At 41.0% G+C, this 18,020-nt stretch overlaps 1 protein-coding gene across 5 annotated transcripts in view; it reads left to right on the forward strand.

Annotated features, from left to right (window-relative positions):
• The window catches only part of ndrg4 (NDRG family member 4), a gene marked incomplete at both ends in the record, with an annotated part of 73,460 nt that overhangs the window by 34,127 nt on the left and 21,313 nt on the right, over positions 1-18,020 (forward strand). For 2 of the 5 annotated variants that reach the window (XM_080736157.1, XM_080736158.1), the window contains one exon: positions 13,498-13,518. In XM_080736157.1, the coding sequence (XP_080592283.1) occupies positions 13,498-13,518 (21 nt within the window). Of the gene's footprint in view, positions 1-175; positions 347-2,929; positions 2,969-13,497; positions 13,519-18,020 lie in introns of those variants that run through there. The other 3 variants (XM_080736155.1, XM_080736159.1, XM_080736156.1) reach the window with 3 other exon arrangements.

Below are 18,020 nucleotides of genomic sequence, written 5' to 3' on the forward strand. Positions count from 1 at the left end.
AAAGTTTTGGAAACGTTTTGGAAATTAATTGGTAAAGAATGTGTGGGAACCCTGTGCTCAGGAAAAAGATAAACATGAGGTCTGGGCCAGGCCTTCCTGGATACCAGTGGGTCGATGAATGGCTGTGTTCCTTTACCCAATAATAACACATCTTGTTTGTTGTTTCACGATACAGCAGGATAGAGGAGCAGAGGCGACGGGGGGCGCCGTGAACGCCCTCCCCTGCACCGGCCGTGCGCCCCTCACCACCAACCCCCCTCCCCACAGCCGCCCCCCTCACGGTTGGCATGTCATCGCACGGCACTGGCTCCGCCGAGCCCGCAGTCGGACCAGCGGGTTCATCCCGGTAACTACCAGAAGCACCAGTCTACCAGGACAGAGGAACGGGATATAATGCACTCTGAGAGAATAACACCACCAGAGAACTTGTGAACATAATAACAGGGTTCCCACGGTCATGAAATTCCTGGAAATATTTTGAAATTAGAAAAATATTTTGAAATTAGAAAAATATTTTGAAATTAGAAAAATATTTTTCCAGTACTGGAAAAGTTTTGGAATTGATCAAGGGCCCTGGAAGGTCCTGGAAAAAAATAGCTTTGTTAATACCTCTGAAATGACAAATTAAACATTGGTTAAATTGTCAAATATTAGAGGCAGAAATTGTGAAAATAGCCGATCTACATGCTCACAATAGAAATGGGTTATGCAAAATGCCTCAACTCTTAGTGCTCGTTGGGCACTGCGAATAGAAGTAAGCGACTTGTTATTTAGCTGAATTATTGTTATATAGTCCTGGAAATTGGGTTAAATATTCTGGAAAAGTTTTGGGAAAGTTTTGGAAATGAATTGGTAAAAATGTGTGGGAACCCTGTAATAATAATAATAATGGTAACAATAATTCTGCCGTACACTTCAGGCAGAAATAATTATAATAGTATATTTAATTTGTAATTATTGTAGGGCCTTTCATAGGAGTGAAGTGCTTTAGAGATTTATCAAAACGGATAATACAAATGTGAAATAATACAAATGTAAATGTAAAACACAATAGCCCTACTACTGGAACACGAGAACACTACACTGTGACAGAGAACAAAACAGTCTGCAAAGGCAGTGCCCCCCACAGTGCTTCACTGTATTTCAGTCACACCCCTTCTCCCAAAAACCTAATTTACCACCTAATAAATTTCAGATGCATAGTCTGTACTCTGTAGTGATGTAAAATGCTGTTTCATAGGCTATGTCTCGTCTTATTAACATAAATATGGGAGCTACTTGTCTCTTTGCTTGTTAAAGTGTAAATGTCACCTCCAACAATGCTACACGGAAGGCCTCCTCAATGAGCTGAGAAGCCACAGTCGCATACACTATTTGGGGGATGAGGGTTATACAAGTGAGAAGAGTGCCACCTGCTGGTCCGACCACCCTCCTGCATCCACCTTGTATTCACCGACTTTACCCCCCCAGAACAAACAAGCCATTGCATGAAATCCACAGGTATGAAGTTGCCCTAGAAGTGATGGATCTGTTTGAAAAATGATGAAATTGGGATTATTCCGGCGTTCCATTTCAAGCCGATTTCACAGATGGTAGCTTTTTCAAAAATGTTAACCAATCTGACACAATCAGAAAAACGTTTGAGGTTCATTGCTTTTTCAGGGCAGTTTCATGTCCTGTTTGTGAGTGCATGACATACTGACCCCTCTCTCTAGGTGTGAAACAAGGGTGTGACCCACCCTTGTTTCTGTTCTGTAGAATGACAATACTTGTCATTTGAGTAGAATGACAACACTTCACCTCTGTTTCACTCTCTGTGATTTTAATATAATATCTGACTTTCCGTTTCTTATTTTCCTCTTTCTCAACAATCCTTTCTTTTACAACTTATGTTCTCTTCAGACCTTCCCTTTTGAATCCAACATCTAAGAACTAACCTTTGCATGTATAATATGGAACGGATGTGGGATAATTATGTTACCCTGATTAATCCTGATTGTGATCCTGTTCTTTTGTGGTATCTTCGGAGGGATGAAAGCAGGAGTCATTTCACTCAAGTGGAGTTTGGAAAATAACACGGGTTGTCCCTGCAGACACACAAATACATAACAACAAACATGTTTGACACATGTCGCTTGATCTGGAGGGTCAGGCCTCAGTTCCCCCAAATCATCTCACAGGACTGTGGAGAAAAGAAAAAGAAAGATCTGATTTTCAACTATATGCAGGTTATCAAACACATACAAATATGACCATGCATTACCATCTAAATAGGTAACCGTTGTTTCTTCAAGCATCTAATGTGTTCAGCCATATACCGTCCGGGACTGATGTCATATTTAAAAATAACACACCGATTTTTTTCCCTCACGTATTACAATTAATCACAATTCAATCTCCCAAATGGATTTTTAGCAGCGAGATTATCTTTATCCCCTCGGTTATTAATAATGCATGTGCCTTTGTGGACAAAACAAACTTTTCTACACCCGTTTGCACAGAAAACACTCCACATTGGCCCATGTATTTCTGAAAGGTTTTCTGGATACATGGTGGGCGTGTGATGTGATGACATGACGGTGAACATCGATCATACTGTGAGGAGGATGATTCTGTGAAACTGGATCTTGTCTGATGTGGACTCCTCTAGCCTACACATCACTGTGTTGCTCTTCTTTGTAGCTTGTGTGCTCACAGCTTTAATCACGCTGTCCTCTGATGCGGTGGAAACTCCAATGCAATGTGTAGGGAACGTGTGAGCGCCAATTCAAACTTATGTTGTTCCTTGTCCTCTCCATTTTCATTCACTTTCTCTCCTCGGTTCTCTCTTTCTGTTATTCCTCTCTTTCTCTGTCTCCAATCCAATGCGCTCTCTCTTTCTCTCTCTCTCTCTCTCTCTCTCTCTCTCTCTCTCTCTCTCTCTCTGTAGGAAAACGCTGACCAACTGATGCCACCAGGTGATTGGAAGGTAAGGGCTGATGTGTTTTGTTGCAGTCATATTTGGACAGGGTTCCCACGGTCATGAAATTCCTGGAAATATTTTGAAATCAGAAAAATATTTTTCCTGTACTGGAAAGGTTTTGGAATTGATCAAGGGTCCTGGAAGGTCCTGGAATAAAATAGCTATGCATTGTCTTTGGTTATTGATTTTGTTAATACCTCTGAAATGACAAATTAAACATTGGCCAAATTGTCTCATATTAGAGGCAGAAATTGTGAAAATAGCAGATCTACATGCCCACAACGCCGTTGCGAGGCGTTGTGAGCATGTAGATCGGCTATTTTCACAATAAAACCGTGTTATACAAAATTCCTCTACTCTTAGTGCTCGTCAGGGTGCCGGGGTCCCCAGTTGAAATATGATTATTTGCGCATAGGAGTAAGTGACTCGTTATTGAGCTGAATTATTGTTATATAGTCCTGGAAATCGGGTTAAATATTCTGGAAAAGTCTTGGAAAAGTTTTGGAAATTAATTGGTAAAGATGTGTGGGAACCCTGTTTGGAGTACCATTTTCCCATGGCACAGGTTTGTCATGGGACAGCAACCGATTGGTGGCTTACCTCTCCAAGCTACTGCCACTTCTGAAACAAAATGTAGCAAAACCAATATTTAAACGGAATCGTGGTGTGTTATGGGTTGTACTCATGGGTTGTAAGAGTAACTATGGCAGCTGAACATTTCCAGAGCCTGAATCATGATGCACTTGGTTTAAAAACCTATTTAATACAAAGACATTAATGTTACAGTCACTGAACTGTGGTTCTTATTTATAGCGATCTATTTGCCTTGCATTTCAGGATGACAGGGTAAACTTCTCAATTACAATATAGTCATACATTATTTTTTTATACATTTTCAAAACTATACAGTACTATACAGAGTATTTTGTCTTCTCTCCCAAGCTTGACAAATAAGATCTGACACAATAAACACTCCTTTGGCAAAACATAACTCAAGTTTTTCATAATCATAAAAGGTCAAGGAAATCATCATAGATGGCAGACATCTTATTAACAAATGGCTCTCTTATATCATCATATTTAGGACAATAAAACAAAAAGTGAACCTCATTTTCAATTTCCCCAAGTTCACAGAACAAACAACATGAGCTAAGGCTGGGCGATATTAGGAAAACCTTCGATATTCGATAATGTTGTTGAATACCTTGATATCGATATTACTCACAATATTAGTAAAAACAATTGCATTATATATTTTTTTATGTTTTTCTGCTTTAGGTCCCCTGCCTGCCTAACCCAGATAATGAAGCATATCCATGCATGCACATTACACAGTACACATAGAATAAAGAAATTAAATGCCTTATTTCCATTTTCCAACAATGGTTTTATTGAAATATCATCTCCAGACGGTTTTGCACCGACTGGGAAACTTTTCCTTTATTGAAATAAGATTAAAAAGAATAGAAGTCCGCACAACAGCTGATGCTCCACAGTGTTTATTAAATTAAAACTAGTGCTGTCCGAGTTAACTAAATTAATCGCAATTAACTCACTGTTATGTTAATCGCGATTAATTATTTTAATCGCAATTAATCGCATATTTACAAACATTGGCTACAAGGTCCATCCCTTTTGATGTAACAAAAAATACAAAGTTTAAATAAAGCATAAAGGTGGACACAACAGTAATCATATTTAAGTCAATTTAGCAGATCCTTATACCCATCAGCTGCAGTCTGTTTAATGCAATCCATTATGATTTATTCAGGTTTTTAATTGATTTCGAATAAAAGATTGACATACTTTTGCATAAATCCAGCAAATATTTCCACTCCCAAGTTAATAGGGCCACAAAAGACTTGAAAGATATCCCTCTAAGTTACATTGTGACCTGATAAAAGTTGATGACTTATTTGCGATTAATCGTGCGATTAACTACATAAATCATGCGATTAATCGCGATTAAAATATTTAATTGTTGGACACCACTAATTAAAACATAACGTTTGACAACGCTTCGGCCATCAGCTGGCCTTCATCAGGTGGGGGAGGCACCTGATGAAGCATCAGCTGTTGTGCGGACTTCTATACTTTTTAATCTCATGTCGACCTGAGCCCAGCACCAGCACTTGGAAAGTGGTGGTGTGGTTACAGATTAACTGCTTTTTTTGCATGTGCTACGTGCATGCATAGCGTGTCTGTTAATTAATTTAACACACGTCTTCGTCGATATGTATACCGTGCATGTTGATACCTCGATATAGGTACATCTTCGATATATTGCCCAGCCTTAATCTGAGCTAATTATTTGATTATGAGTATGAGGTAAGTGATTAGTGCATGATGATATTGTAATATTATCATTATATATTTAGAGGAGTAGAGAGGTACAGTATAGAAAGGTTTAAGTGTCACTGCACAATACTGCAAAAGATACAAATACTGCATGTCTTCTAATGTCTTTAATTGTTGCATACACTAAGCGGCAGTGGATTGATTGATTGATTGATTGATTGAAGAATTTATTAGCAGTTTGCAATAGCAAAAAGTACAGTTTCATTACAGTACAAATCACTGGTAGGTGATCTAAGGTCAACTAAAAGGAGATCCTAGAAAGCCGAGGCTTATTTCCACAGGAACCACACTTTAAGTATCTCATATAACATTGAAAGACAGACGGATAGAACATAGTACTTTATCTAGGATAATATCAGTTTCAAAAGCATAACATCAAATACAAAGGCAGAAAAGAAAAGGGTGGGGGGAGCATGGGGGCTTAGTCTATTTACAGAAGTCACGGGTAGCAGCTGTCTGAAGGTGACTTTTCATACCAATTTTGAAGGAGGCTAGGGATTTGCTCTCCTTTAAGGCTTGTGGAAGGGCGTTCCACATGTTGATGGTATAGCAGGATGGCTTTGTGAAGTATGTCAGTTGGATCCATTGTGTTCTTTCTCTGCCTTTTTTAATACGGCAGGATTTATACACGTTTCTGCTGATTGGGTAACTGACCACTGACCCTACCACAAAAGGAGAGAAAACATACAGTACCTCAAAGCTCAACACAGAAACTATAGCAAAATCGATAGGGTTGGAATTGTTATCAACGCCAGGCCAGAACTACTCTTAATAAACAACATGGTATTTTATTGTGCAAACATGATCAAACCTTTTCTTCAAAGGGGACATCATGGCAGGGTTCATGGCAGGGACGTGCTGGGCCCCTGATTCAGCCCGGGAAAAAGAGTTGTAGAGGCCCTCATTGCGCTATAGAGAGAGATCTCTCTCTATGGCGCTGCTGCTACTCAAAGATTTGCCATTTCAGATCATGACAAGTGACAAGGCAGTGGGCCAATTACATGAGTTATATTTCGTCATTGTCGGGTGGAAACCTTGTATGTCCAAAACCATTTTAAAAATGATTTAAACTAGTGAAAACAGCCGATCTACAAGCACACAACGCCGCTGTGTGCTTGTAGATCCGCTGTTTTCACTACTTTTGTGCGACAGCCTTGTATGATGAAGCAGGGCTTTGCTTTGCGAAAAAATTTACAAATTTGAAACTTGGAGATACAAGGTTTCTGCCCGACAGTGACGATTTACTTTGTTGGCCGCCCAGCCCCCAAAATGGAACGAAGGCCGACATTTTATTTTTATTTTTGTCCTAATGGCTGGCCTGGACCAGCCGGGAATGAACCGGCCGTTCGGGAGTTGTCCCGCTTTTCCCAATGGCCAGCACGTCCCTGGTTCATGGTACTTTATGGACTCCTTGGCAGAGATCTGAGCTCCTCTGAGTACCTACCTACAGTACAGTAACCCTTTGCAGTTACTTTAATTATAATGTATAATATTCTGGTGGAAACCTTGTATCTCCAAGTTTCAAATGTGTACGTTCTTTCGCAAACTAAAGCCCTGCTTCATCATACAAGGCTGTCGCACAAAAGTAGTGAAAACAACGCCTCGCAGTGCGAGGCGTTGTGTGCTTGTAGATCGGCTGTTTTCACTAGTTTGAATCATTTTTTAAATGATAAATGCAAAACGAACGGTTTTGGACGTACAAGGTTTTCATCCGACAACAACGATAATATATTCTACAGTGTTCGTTTGAATTGATTGCATTCACGCTTCAGAAGTTGGGTTTTCACACCTGTCTATTTCAGTAACATCCTCTGAATGCTAGAGTCAGGTGCTAGGTGCATAGTCTCATGAAAACACCTCTGCTTTGCACTTGTGTCTGACACTTTTTCTCCCAACATAGCTCTCTGCCTCCTCCTTCCATATCCCTTATGCCAGCTGGCTTACTGTACTGTATGTAATGAGATTCTATCGCAAACATGCAGGAGTATGCACAGACCTGCAGTATACAGTACTTGCACACGCACAAGAACACGTACTGCATGTGCCCATACATATTATCAAAAGCTTCACACACTGTCTTCTTCACACAGTAGCTTGAATGCTGCATGCCATGCGTGCACATTTTTCTGTAGTTCTTACATTCACATAAGGCTTGTGTGTGCATGCATGCGTGCGTGTGTTTGAATTAAAACATACATTTGAAAAAGCTCAGAATTGGGTATAATAAGACCGGTATAATAAGAGTCAAACACCACTGATGATGATGATACTACTGTGGTTTGTATTCAAAGGTATGTGTAAATAAATGACACCACAGTGTTGTAATAATTAGAGAAAAAACTATATGACATTTTAATCCTACAACCACAATGTTTTAGCATAAGTTACTAAAGTAATTCAAGAATAAATCTGAGAATTAACCAAAACCAAAACAGCATTCTTTAATATTGACAGCAAATCTTTTAAAGCTGCAAAGTAGGCAACTCTGGAGAAATGAGCAAAATAAACGAATTTTCTTGATCCAAGACCAAATCAATACCGTGTAAAAATGTAGGTGAGACGAGACCGATCTCTGTTACTCCAATATAACAAAGAGAGAGAGAGTTTTCACAGATGCAAAAATAAAACCTTGTTGGTAATAGCCTTTCGTGGAAGGCAGCATAGACTTTTCAAAGTGATATGCATGTTATCGTAAAATGTTAATAATAATAATTTGGTCTGCACTCCTATGCAGTATTTATTGCGAGCGTAGGTCGCAGTATTAGTATGTGAACGGTCACAGCTTGACCGTATCTCTGTCACGCCTGACACTGTGGTCCCCCTGACACATCATATGCTCTGACATCACTATGATGTCAGGGGAACCACTCAAACAGAATGGGTTTGCCGCTCTGACATCACGCTCTGGCTTCACTGTGATGTCACACTAACAGAATCCCTTTTATGCCCATATATGGAGTTCCCTGATGTCATCAATATTAAGCCCATATCTAACTGGACTTCATATGGGAATGCCCATACAGATGTGCCATTTCAAAACTTCACACGTCCTGCAATTGACAAGACAGTAGATTTTCAGGGGATTTGCAGAAAATTAAGATTGTAGATCAGCTATTTTTATGACCTTCTCTGACTTAAAAGTTTATATTTCAAGGTGGATTCTGCTTTTCAATGGGAATGGACTGGTTTCGTGGCATTTGCGAGTTTCTGCAAAAATAAGCTCCATTCTCCATAATTTTTTAAAAATCAAAACAGTGAAAGAAACCTGTGGAAAAAACGCATTTGCAGGACATTTTCAGGAAAAGAGTAGCAAATGCAGAAGAGTTGAAACGGCACATCTGCACATGGAGGCCACATCGGCCACATACCACACTAACGGAATCCATATATGGCCAAGACAGATGGCCAAGACAGCCCATATCTGTGGTTCTACAGACAGGGATGTCCATGTATGGGCATTGGGCATAAAAGGGTATGATGTCAGATGTCATAGACACCATAGGACTTTCACATAACGAATAACTGAGTAAGCATGTTTGGGCTCTCATATCTCATATCTCCATTTACAGTATATTATGGATATGTGTACCAGGGTTCTCCATATATGGGTAAATGGTCCGATATACATCACTGGTCAGATGGCCAAGGCATGGCACAACGGGCGAGGTCGCTTGAAGTCGCCCTGAGGCGTCTTATTAGTATGTACCGTACTAGAGGTTTGTGCTCCCTCCACCGGTTTTATAGTAATATATTAGGCCTATGTCACATGAAACTTGACCAATCATGGAAATTGGCCCATAACACTCATTGGATGATGTAAGCGCAGACAGACACACAGAAAGATGGACATAGATTTTCCTAATTCATAGTTAGATATAATAATAATTCATAGTTAGATATAATAATAATTCATAGTTAGATATAATAATAATTCATAGTTAGATTTTGCAGGGAAATGTGGACTGGGGACCTTATGTTTCCCAGGGGGCCTCTCTACCCGACTAGTAGTCAGCTATACGGCCACCTGTATCTCAAAATATTTCGATTATGAGAAAGTGTTGGTGTTAGTGTTATGTGTGAAGAAGACAGTGCATCAGTACTGTACATAACAGCTTTTAACTTGGCGCCTCTATTTCAGGCATGCATATGCTATATTGAAAAAGAAAGAGGTAATGGGGGAAAAAGGCACATCGATCTACAAGGCTTGTAGATGTGCCGTTTTAAAGTTTCTTTAGCATTGTGAGGCATTGTGAGCTTGTAGAATCAGCTACCGCTAAATGGGTCTTGAGTTGTTAACGAACAAGCTTATGAGAGTGACTACAAAATGGAGGTGTTATACTGTAAGACAGATGTTGAGATAGAAAGATGGAGAAAGGAAGAGAGTAAATGTCTGTTTAAACATGACAACGCTGGGGGCCAGTGTGGGTATGTGGTTAATCTCTCATGTAGGAACAAGCAACAGAAACGCGGCGAGAGAGAGAGAGCGAGAGAGGGAAAGGAGGGGGAGAAAGCAGATAGGGCCGTGTTAAGTCGAGTCAGCATGCTAAAGCTTTCTGTCAACAGGAAATTGGGATAGAGGGAGACAGAAAAGATGGGATAAAGAAAGGGGAGATGTGGTGGAGGGAAGGACAAAGGCTGCACTACTGAAAAAACTAGAGAGCAGAGCAGAGAGAGCCTCTGTGTGTGTAAGTGTGCACGCATATGTGTGTGTGCGTGCGTGCGTGTATGTGAGATCATTCATGTGATAATCATTGTCGTCAGCAGGACGGCCAGTCAGACGCCATTACATTCCTCGGTAGACTCACGTACACTTCTGGCACTTGACTCTGTCCATGAAATTACATTTCATTTGGCAGAACCTTAGACCAGGGGTTCCCAAACTTTTCTGTCTCAGGGCACCCCATAAATATTTTTTTTAAATCCGAGGCACCCCTACGTTATAATTTTCACTCCCAGCACCTTATATTTATAGCATATCGTCATTGTCGGGTGGAAACCTAGTATGTCCAAAACCATTTGTTTTGTATTTATCATCTATAAAATGTACTAAATGTACTAAACTAGTGGAAACAGCAGATCGCGAGGCGTTGTGCGCTTGTAGTGCGACAGTCTTGTATGACGAAGCAGGGCTTTGCTTTACCAAAAGACATACACATTTGAAACTTGGAGATACGAGGTTTCTGCCCGACAGTGACGATATTTTAGTGATTATGTTGTGAGGAAAACGTTGAGATAATAGCCATTTTGGTTAGAACTGACTGAAAATAACTTTGTACTTCAAGTTTAAAATTATACTAAATATTTTTTCAAGTGTCCAAATACATTCCAAATATTGTCAAATTATCTCGCGGGACCCCTGGACTGCCGTCATTTGTTATTTTGATGATTGTAGTGGCCCAAAATTTCCCATAGGTGTTCAAGGTTGTTGACGTTTGGTGACTGAGAAGGGCCATAGCTTGTTGTCGGGTGGAAACCTTGTATGTCCAAAACTGTTTGTTTTGTATTTATCATTTTAAAAATGATTTAAACTAGTGAAAATAGACGATCTACAAGCACACAACGCCTCACCACACAACGCCTCACGGTGTGAGGCGTTGTGTGCTTGTAGATCTGCTATTTTCACTAGTCTTGTGCGACAGTCTTGTATGATGAGGCAGGACTTTACTTTACAAAAAAACATGCAAATTAGGAACTTGGAGATACGAGTTTTCTGCCCGACAGTGACGCTATGATTGACATAATTTGCATGCTGATCATTGACAGTTACCCCTCGTGTCGGTGGATGAGAGCAGTGTCATCCTGGAAGAGCCCACGAGTGGGAAATGTTTCAAAGGATAAAGGAGATAGAGAGAGAGGTGCTCAATGGAGATACAATCTAAAAACGTAGATTGGTGCTTCCTGGAACAAAAGCCAACTTGTTTCGACCATCAACTGGTCTTCATCAGGGCAAATGTGATAACGTTGTATTGATTTGCAGTGAGTCTGCCATTTACAATTTACAATTGAGGTATTTAGCAGATGTTTTTATCGATAGTGCAAGTGTGGAATCGGAGTTAATGGCATGAAACATTTGTTGCCAGGCTGGACACATTTGTAAATGGAAGCATATTATGCTACCGTTTACAAATGTGCACCACAGAAACACCTTTCCTGAGCTTTTAAACGACATTAATAAGACACAGTATCAGCAGCAACAACATTGTAAATACATTTTCTAATAAATAAAATCCCACATAAAATCTGGTACATAAAACAATGATTGAGAACCACTGCTCTAGGGGACAAGTGAGCCCACCTAAACCATTGCAGGAAAATGGCCTTCATAGCACAACTGAGCCCCTGGATGCCTTCACTGAAGGGGTCAAGGCCAGTACCCTTCTCTTGGTGTACGCCACACTTGCATTTCGTCACTGTCGGGCAGAAACCTCGTATCTTCCAGTTTCAAATGTGTACGTTTGTTCGTAAATGAAAGCCGTACTTCATCATACAAGACAAGTGATGCCAGGCGTTGTGTACTTGTATAGATCGTCTATTTTCTCTATTTTAAATAGTTTTTAACCTAAACCAAAAAATTGTACTGTAGGTTTTGGATATACAAGGTTTCCAGCCGACAACGACGATGTACTTGTAAGTTGTGGAGAATATGAGGATGACTCATCTGACTATATCACTTTTGTGCACATATCTGGAGACCAGTGCCTAGGGTTTTTGGCACTACTGAAATCTCAGTTGTGCGTTTGACTTTGTAATGAGAGGTTTATGCATTGCAACCATCCGGGAGTTGTCGATGGACTGTTCATTGCTGACGCGGCCTGATCATGTCCTGCACTGACATTCTTAGTAGCAGAGTAGTAGAGGAAGAGTTGCTCATCTGTCTTTCTTTACACAATGCACGAGCATCACTGTCATCAAATAATATTTGATTGTGTTTGAAAGAGCACATATTATGTGCTCTTTCCAACACAATTTCCATCTGTACTGACCGTCTTTCCCATAATATCAAAATGCAGATGTCACTTGTAGTCACTGTTGCTATTGAAACATAGCCAATTGAGCAATCTTTGGCACTGAAGCTCCTGCCATCCCTGACCCAATAACAATATCTTCCCCCTTGTCATCTTTATCCAAAATCAAGGTCAACTGGGCCTGCATTGCATTACTGGTGCACCCGTTTCGGAAGTTATCATGCCATACAATGGCAGATTATCACGTATTATCATCCGATTGTAATGCGCCAGTATGACCATGCTGTGCCAACTGAGTCTGTCAGTAGGCTGTCATCAGCCGATTGTATCGACATGCTCTGCAGATTGAAGCGCTGCGCTTCATGGGTGCACCATACAATACATGCAACAGAGCATGATTGTTTGTTAACTGCTTATTTGTTCAATGCAGTTAAGTGATGACCTGATTCTGTATTCGTTATAATTCTCCACTCATTTAGTAAGATTTGTCCTTTCATTTGTCACTCGTCTGATACTGTATGTGTCCCATAATACATTCAATTAAAACAACAGTTTAGTTTTTGCCATGGGCGGATAACAAGACAAAAAAAGAAAGATGACAGAGATCCATAGTCAGATCCAACTCAATCTGTTAACCCATTCGGTAAAAAAAAGATTATAATAATCTTGAGAGATTAGATTAATTTAGAAGTAGAGTGATCGTGCTGAAGAGACCAGCACAGTCCTCGATATTAATTTATCGATTTGTACAAATGTAACCAATAGACTGTTATGGGTCCATTTGGTTACATTTCTACATTCTCTGATCCTCTGCTAAATGAACACAGGAGGATTCTAGCCGTGTAGAGGATAACTGACGAGGGAGCCAACCAATCGAGCCACAGGAAAACAACACTCCCAGCCAATGATGCGCGGTCTGCCCCACCTCCCATGTCTCTAACGGGCCTATAAAGTATTGTAGGAAGGGAGGGAGGGGGAGCAGCATAGTGTGTGAAGCTGAGAGTCAGCGCAGCTTAGAGGACAGGCAGAGACAGCAGCAGCATCCATCCATCCATCCTCCAGTGTAGCCAGCAGCAGCAGACAGGACCTACAGTGCACTTAGTCCCTTGAAACAGGAGAGGTCTGGATACGCGTCTGGCTGTCTCACTGCAGCTGCAATCTCCTCTTCTGCCTCCTCTTCATTCTCTAAGAGAAACCGTTTACTGAGGCATCATGCCAGAGTGCTGGGACGGGGTGAGTGAAAGAAAAGAGTGTGTGTGTGTGTGTGTGTGTGTGTGTGTGTGTGTGTGTGTGTGTGTGTGTGTGTGTGTGTGTGTGTGTGTGTGTGTGCGTGTGCGTGCGCGTGTGTGCGCTGCTGCTTAATTGAACTTATTGCTTGTGTAGAGTAGAGACTTGTTCAGGATATTGTCTCTGAAAAAGCCAATGTATTCGATATTAGACTAGATATTAGATAAATACTAAACAAAATAACATAAACGAAGCGAAGTGAAGCAAAATGATTCTGGTTTACTGTTAAAGGAATAATCTGTACTTTGCTACATGTTATTGTTTTTGCATTGTGTATATCGTCACTGTCCAGCAGAAACCTCGTATCTCCAAGTTTCAAATTTGTTGTTTTTTCTTAAAGTAAATCCCTGCTTCATCATACAAGACTGTCGCACAAAAGTAGTGAAAATAGCAGATCTACAAGCAACACAACGCCTTGCGATGCGAGGCGCTGTGTGCTTGCAGACGTTCACTATTTTAAATCGTTTTTAAAATAATAACAAAAAAGGAAGGTTTTGGACATACAAGGTTTCCACCCGACCTCGACGATATTCTTTTTGTGTTTGTGAATAGAATACAGCTGTCGTTGCATGTTCGGTCTGTTGCATCTTGGGTCATCGTATAGCTTGACTTTGGCCCACTGACACACATTGGACATGCTGACACAGACAGATGCTGCACCATGTGCTCTGCGCAAGTGTGCGTACGTGCAAGTCGTGTGCATGCAGTATGTATACTATGTGTGTGTGGGGGGAGGAGGGGGGATTATTCTGCAGAATTATTCACCTCAGCATCCTCCAGAGGATGGGGGAAGGGTCTGCAACCGTGTCTGTCTGTGTGCTGGCATGCACACACTTGTGTGATGTGGCTTTCAATGGATGTGAAATATTAATGAGTGATTTCCTTTTTTTAAAACATAAACGTAAAAGAAGACACATTCACAAGCTTGGGGGATTTCAATTTTATTTGCACCATTACATCTTTACCTTCAGATCCTCTCAAGGTCATCATTAGCTCACACACACACACACACACACACACACACACACACACACACACACACACACACACACACACACACACACACACACACACACACACACACACACACACACACACATTAAATCAGCTTTATTGTAAATTAACGATGTTTTTGTAGAAATGAATATACAGTACATGTGAATTGTATAAAAGTACACCATGAATACAGAAAACAAACCTGATGCAGTCACTGCCTAAAATAGCAATGCTCAGTTTCAGAATTGAATGTCATTTGCTGGAAAAACGGAGATATAATCTACATAGTGACAGTGGATGTTCGATGCCATGCATTTGACTGCACATGACATACATTATCAATGTTGATTTCCTTCACACTAAATGTGTATCATGCATCTTGTGTGCGTGCGTGTGTGCGTGCGTGCACGCGTACAATATGTGTGCAAGCGTGTTTTCTGCTGGTTTTTCAGTCAGAGTGTATCAAAGGGTGCGTTCGGAAATGCGCACCGGGTGTGTGCTCAGTGTAGTGAGTGCCTAAACCTAATAGTGTGGTATGCTATGTCCAAAATACAGCTCCTGTAGGATTTTTGTGCCAAAATTGATTTTTCTGCAGATTTTGGTTCTATAGGGTCCAAACTATCAGAAAATGACGGGGGTCAAATTTTCCGACCCCTCCCTCATTTCCTGGGGGCGGGTCACTTCAGTTTTGGCCCTATTCGGCTATGTATTCCCAATTTCCCATAGTATTTTTTGCTAAAATTGATTTGTTTGCTGTGTTGGCTTCTATAGGGACCAAACTATCAGAAAATTACGGGGGTCACATTTTCAGACCCCTCCCTCATTTCCTGGGGGTGGGTCACTTCAGTTTTGGCCCTATTTGGCTATGTATTCCCAATTTCCCATAGTATTTTTTGCAAAAATTGATTTGTTTGCTGTTTTGGCTTCTATAGGGACCAAACTATCAGAAAATTACGGGGGTCACATTTTCAGACCCCTCCCTCATTTCCTGGGGCCGGGTCACTTCAGTTTTGGCCCTATTCAGCTATGCATTCCCAATTTCCCATAGGATGTTTTTGCAAAAATTGTTTTGTTTGCTGTTTTGGCTTCCATAGGGAACAAACTATCAGAAAATAACGGGGTTGAAATTTTCAGACCCCGCCCTCATTTCCTGGGGGCGGGTCACAGTTTTGGCCCTATTCAGCTATGCATTCCAATTTCCCATAGGATTTTTTTTTTGCTAAAATTGTTTTGTTTGCCGTTTAGGCTTCTATGGGGACCAAACTATCAGAAAATGACAGGGTTCAAATTTTCATACCCCTCCCCCATTTCCTGAGGCGGGGAGGGGGGGGGGTTTCAGTTTTAGCCCTATTCGGCTCTATATTCCCATAGATTTTTTTTTCTTCTTTTCTGTTTTGGCTTCTTTAGGGACCAAACTGTCAGAAAATGAGGGGGTTCACATTTTGCATGCAATTGAAGATGCCAGGGCAGAGCCCCTGTAGGAAGATCTTCCATGTGTCCCATAGCATGATCTGACGGAGGACGATTATTCTATCAAAGTTCTTATTGTTGATGCCATGGGTTTGCTTCAGAGCATGAAAAAGACAAAAAGCTGTCAGATCTTCAGGATGCATTCAACAAACGCATCATAACGATGATGGCTGGCTATGTTGAGGGTCAAGTTGTCTTTGATAGGTAATATTAGGTATATGGATCAGTCGAAAAACACGAAGTCTTCATCCAGAGATGAAGCTCACTATGTCCATCAAGGAACTCCTGACTGTGTGATCAACCAAGGAGAAGTTGACATGTGCCAGGGACTGCTTGAGTATTTCTCAAGGGACAGTTCTTTCAAGCTCGTTGTCATATATGATACCTTCATCAAGGGACATGATTTTGAGGAGGTGCACACATTGAAGAGGCTGCTGACACCAATCTCCAATTGCCCTGAGCCCTGAGCTTCCACCAATTGAAGAGAATTGGTGGAATTCAGAGAGTGGAGGGTATGTTCCAGTAAGGTGTCTTGCCCTCCCTGCTCCAAAGGCAATACTTGAGCTCATCACATGTAATGTGGGTGCAAAGCAGATTGCAAGGGACAGTCAGTCTCTGCAAGTGCTATGGCACTGGACTGGAGACTTTGCCAACAGTATAAAGGCCCATTCTCACTGGGCCAGATTAACAGATAAATAAGTATCTTTCTCCATTCAAGTGGATGGTAAGACACAGATAAAAACAATATCTGTGACAGATATTTTCTTTTATCTGTATCTTACCATCCACTTGAATGGAGAAAGATATTTTTGTATCTATTTATCTGGCCCAGTGGGAATGAGCCTTAAGGGAGGACATAGATAACAGTGATCATGAATAGATCCTGTATTTGACTAGAATAATAACAGGTCAGAAGTATAAATGCTACCCCATCCTCCTCACTTGAACTGTTCCTACCTAAACTATTGAATATCCTCAGAATATACTGTGAAGTTGTGTATAAAGTACTGTAAAGTACTCCCCCCAGGATATGAGGGAGGGGTCTGAAAATTGGAACCCTGTCATTTTGTGATAGTTTGGTCCCTATAGAAGCCAAAACGGCAAAGAAATCAATTTTAGCAAAACACTCCTATGGGAATACATAGGTGAATAGGGCCAAAACTGAAGTGACCCCCTCCCCCCCCTAGGAAATGAGGGAGGGGTCTGAAAATGTCTACCCCGTCATTTTCTGATAGTTTGGTCCCTATAGAAGCCAAAACAACAAAAGATAAAATATGTTTTAGCAAAACAATCCTATGGGAGATTGGGAAAACATAGCCGAATAGGGCCAAAACTGAAGTGACCCGCCCCCAGGAAATGAGGGAGGGGTCTGAAAATTTTACCCACATTATTTTCTGATAGTTTGGTCCCTATAGAAGCCAAAACAGCAAACAAATCATTTTTTTGCAGAAAACTCCTCTGGGAAATTGGGAAAACATAGCTGAATAGGGCCAAAACTGAAGTGACCCTCCTCCAGGAAATGAGGGAGGGGTCTGAAAATTTAACCCCCATCATTTTCTGCTAGTTTGGTCCCTATAGAAGCCAAAACAGCAAAAGAAATCTATTTGGCAAAAGAATCCTTTGGGAAATTGGGAAAACAAGGCCGAATAGGGCCAAAACTGAAGTGACCCGCCCCCAAGGAAATGAGGGAGGGGTCTGAAAATTTGACCCCCGTCATTTTCTGATAGTTTGGTCCCTATAGAAGCCAAAACAGCAAAAAAAGCCATTTGGGCAAAAAAATCCTATGGGAAATTGGGAAAACAAGGCCGAAAAGGGCCAAAACTGAAGTGACCCGCCCCCAGGAAATGAGGGAGGGGTCTGAAAATTTGACCCCCGTCATTTTCTGATAGTTTGGTCCCTATAGAAGCCAAAACAGCAAAGAAATCAATTTTGGCAAAAAATTCCTACAGGAATACATAGCATACCGCACTATAACCCTAATC

Source organism: Nannobrachium achirus (assembly GCF_963921795.1).
Source record: "Nannobrachium achirus genome assembly, chromosome: 11".
Lineage (NCBI taxonomy): Eukaryota > Metazoa > Chordata > Actinopteri > Myctophiformes > Myctophidae > Nannobrachium > Nannobrachium achirus.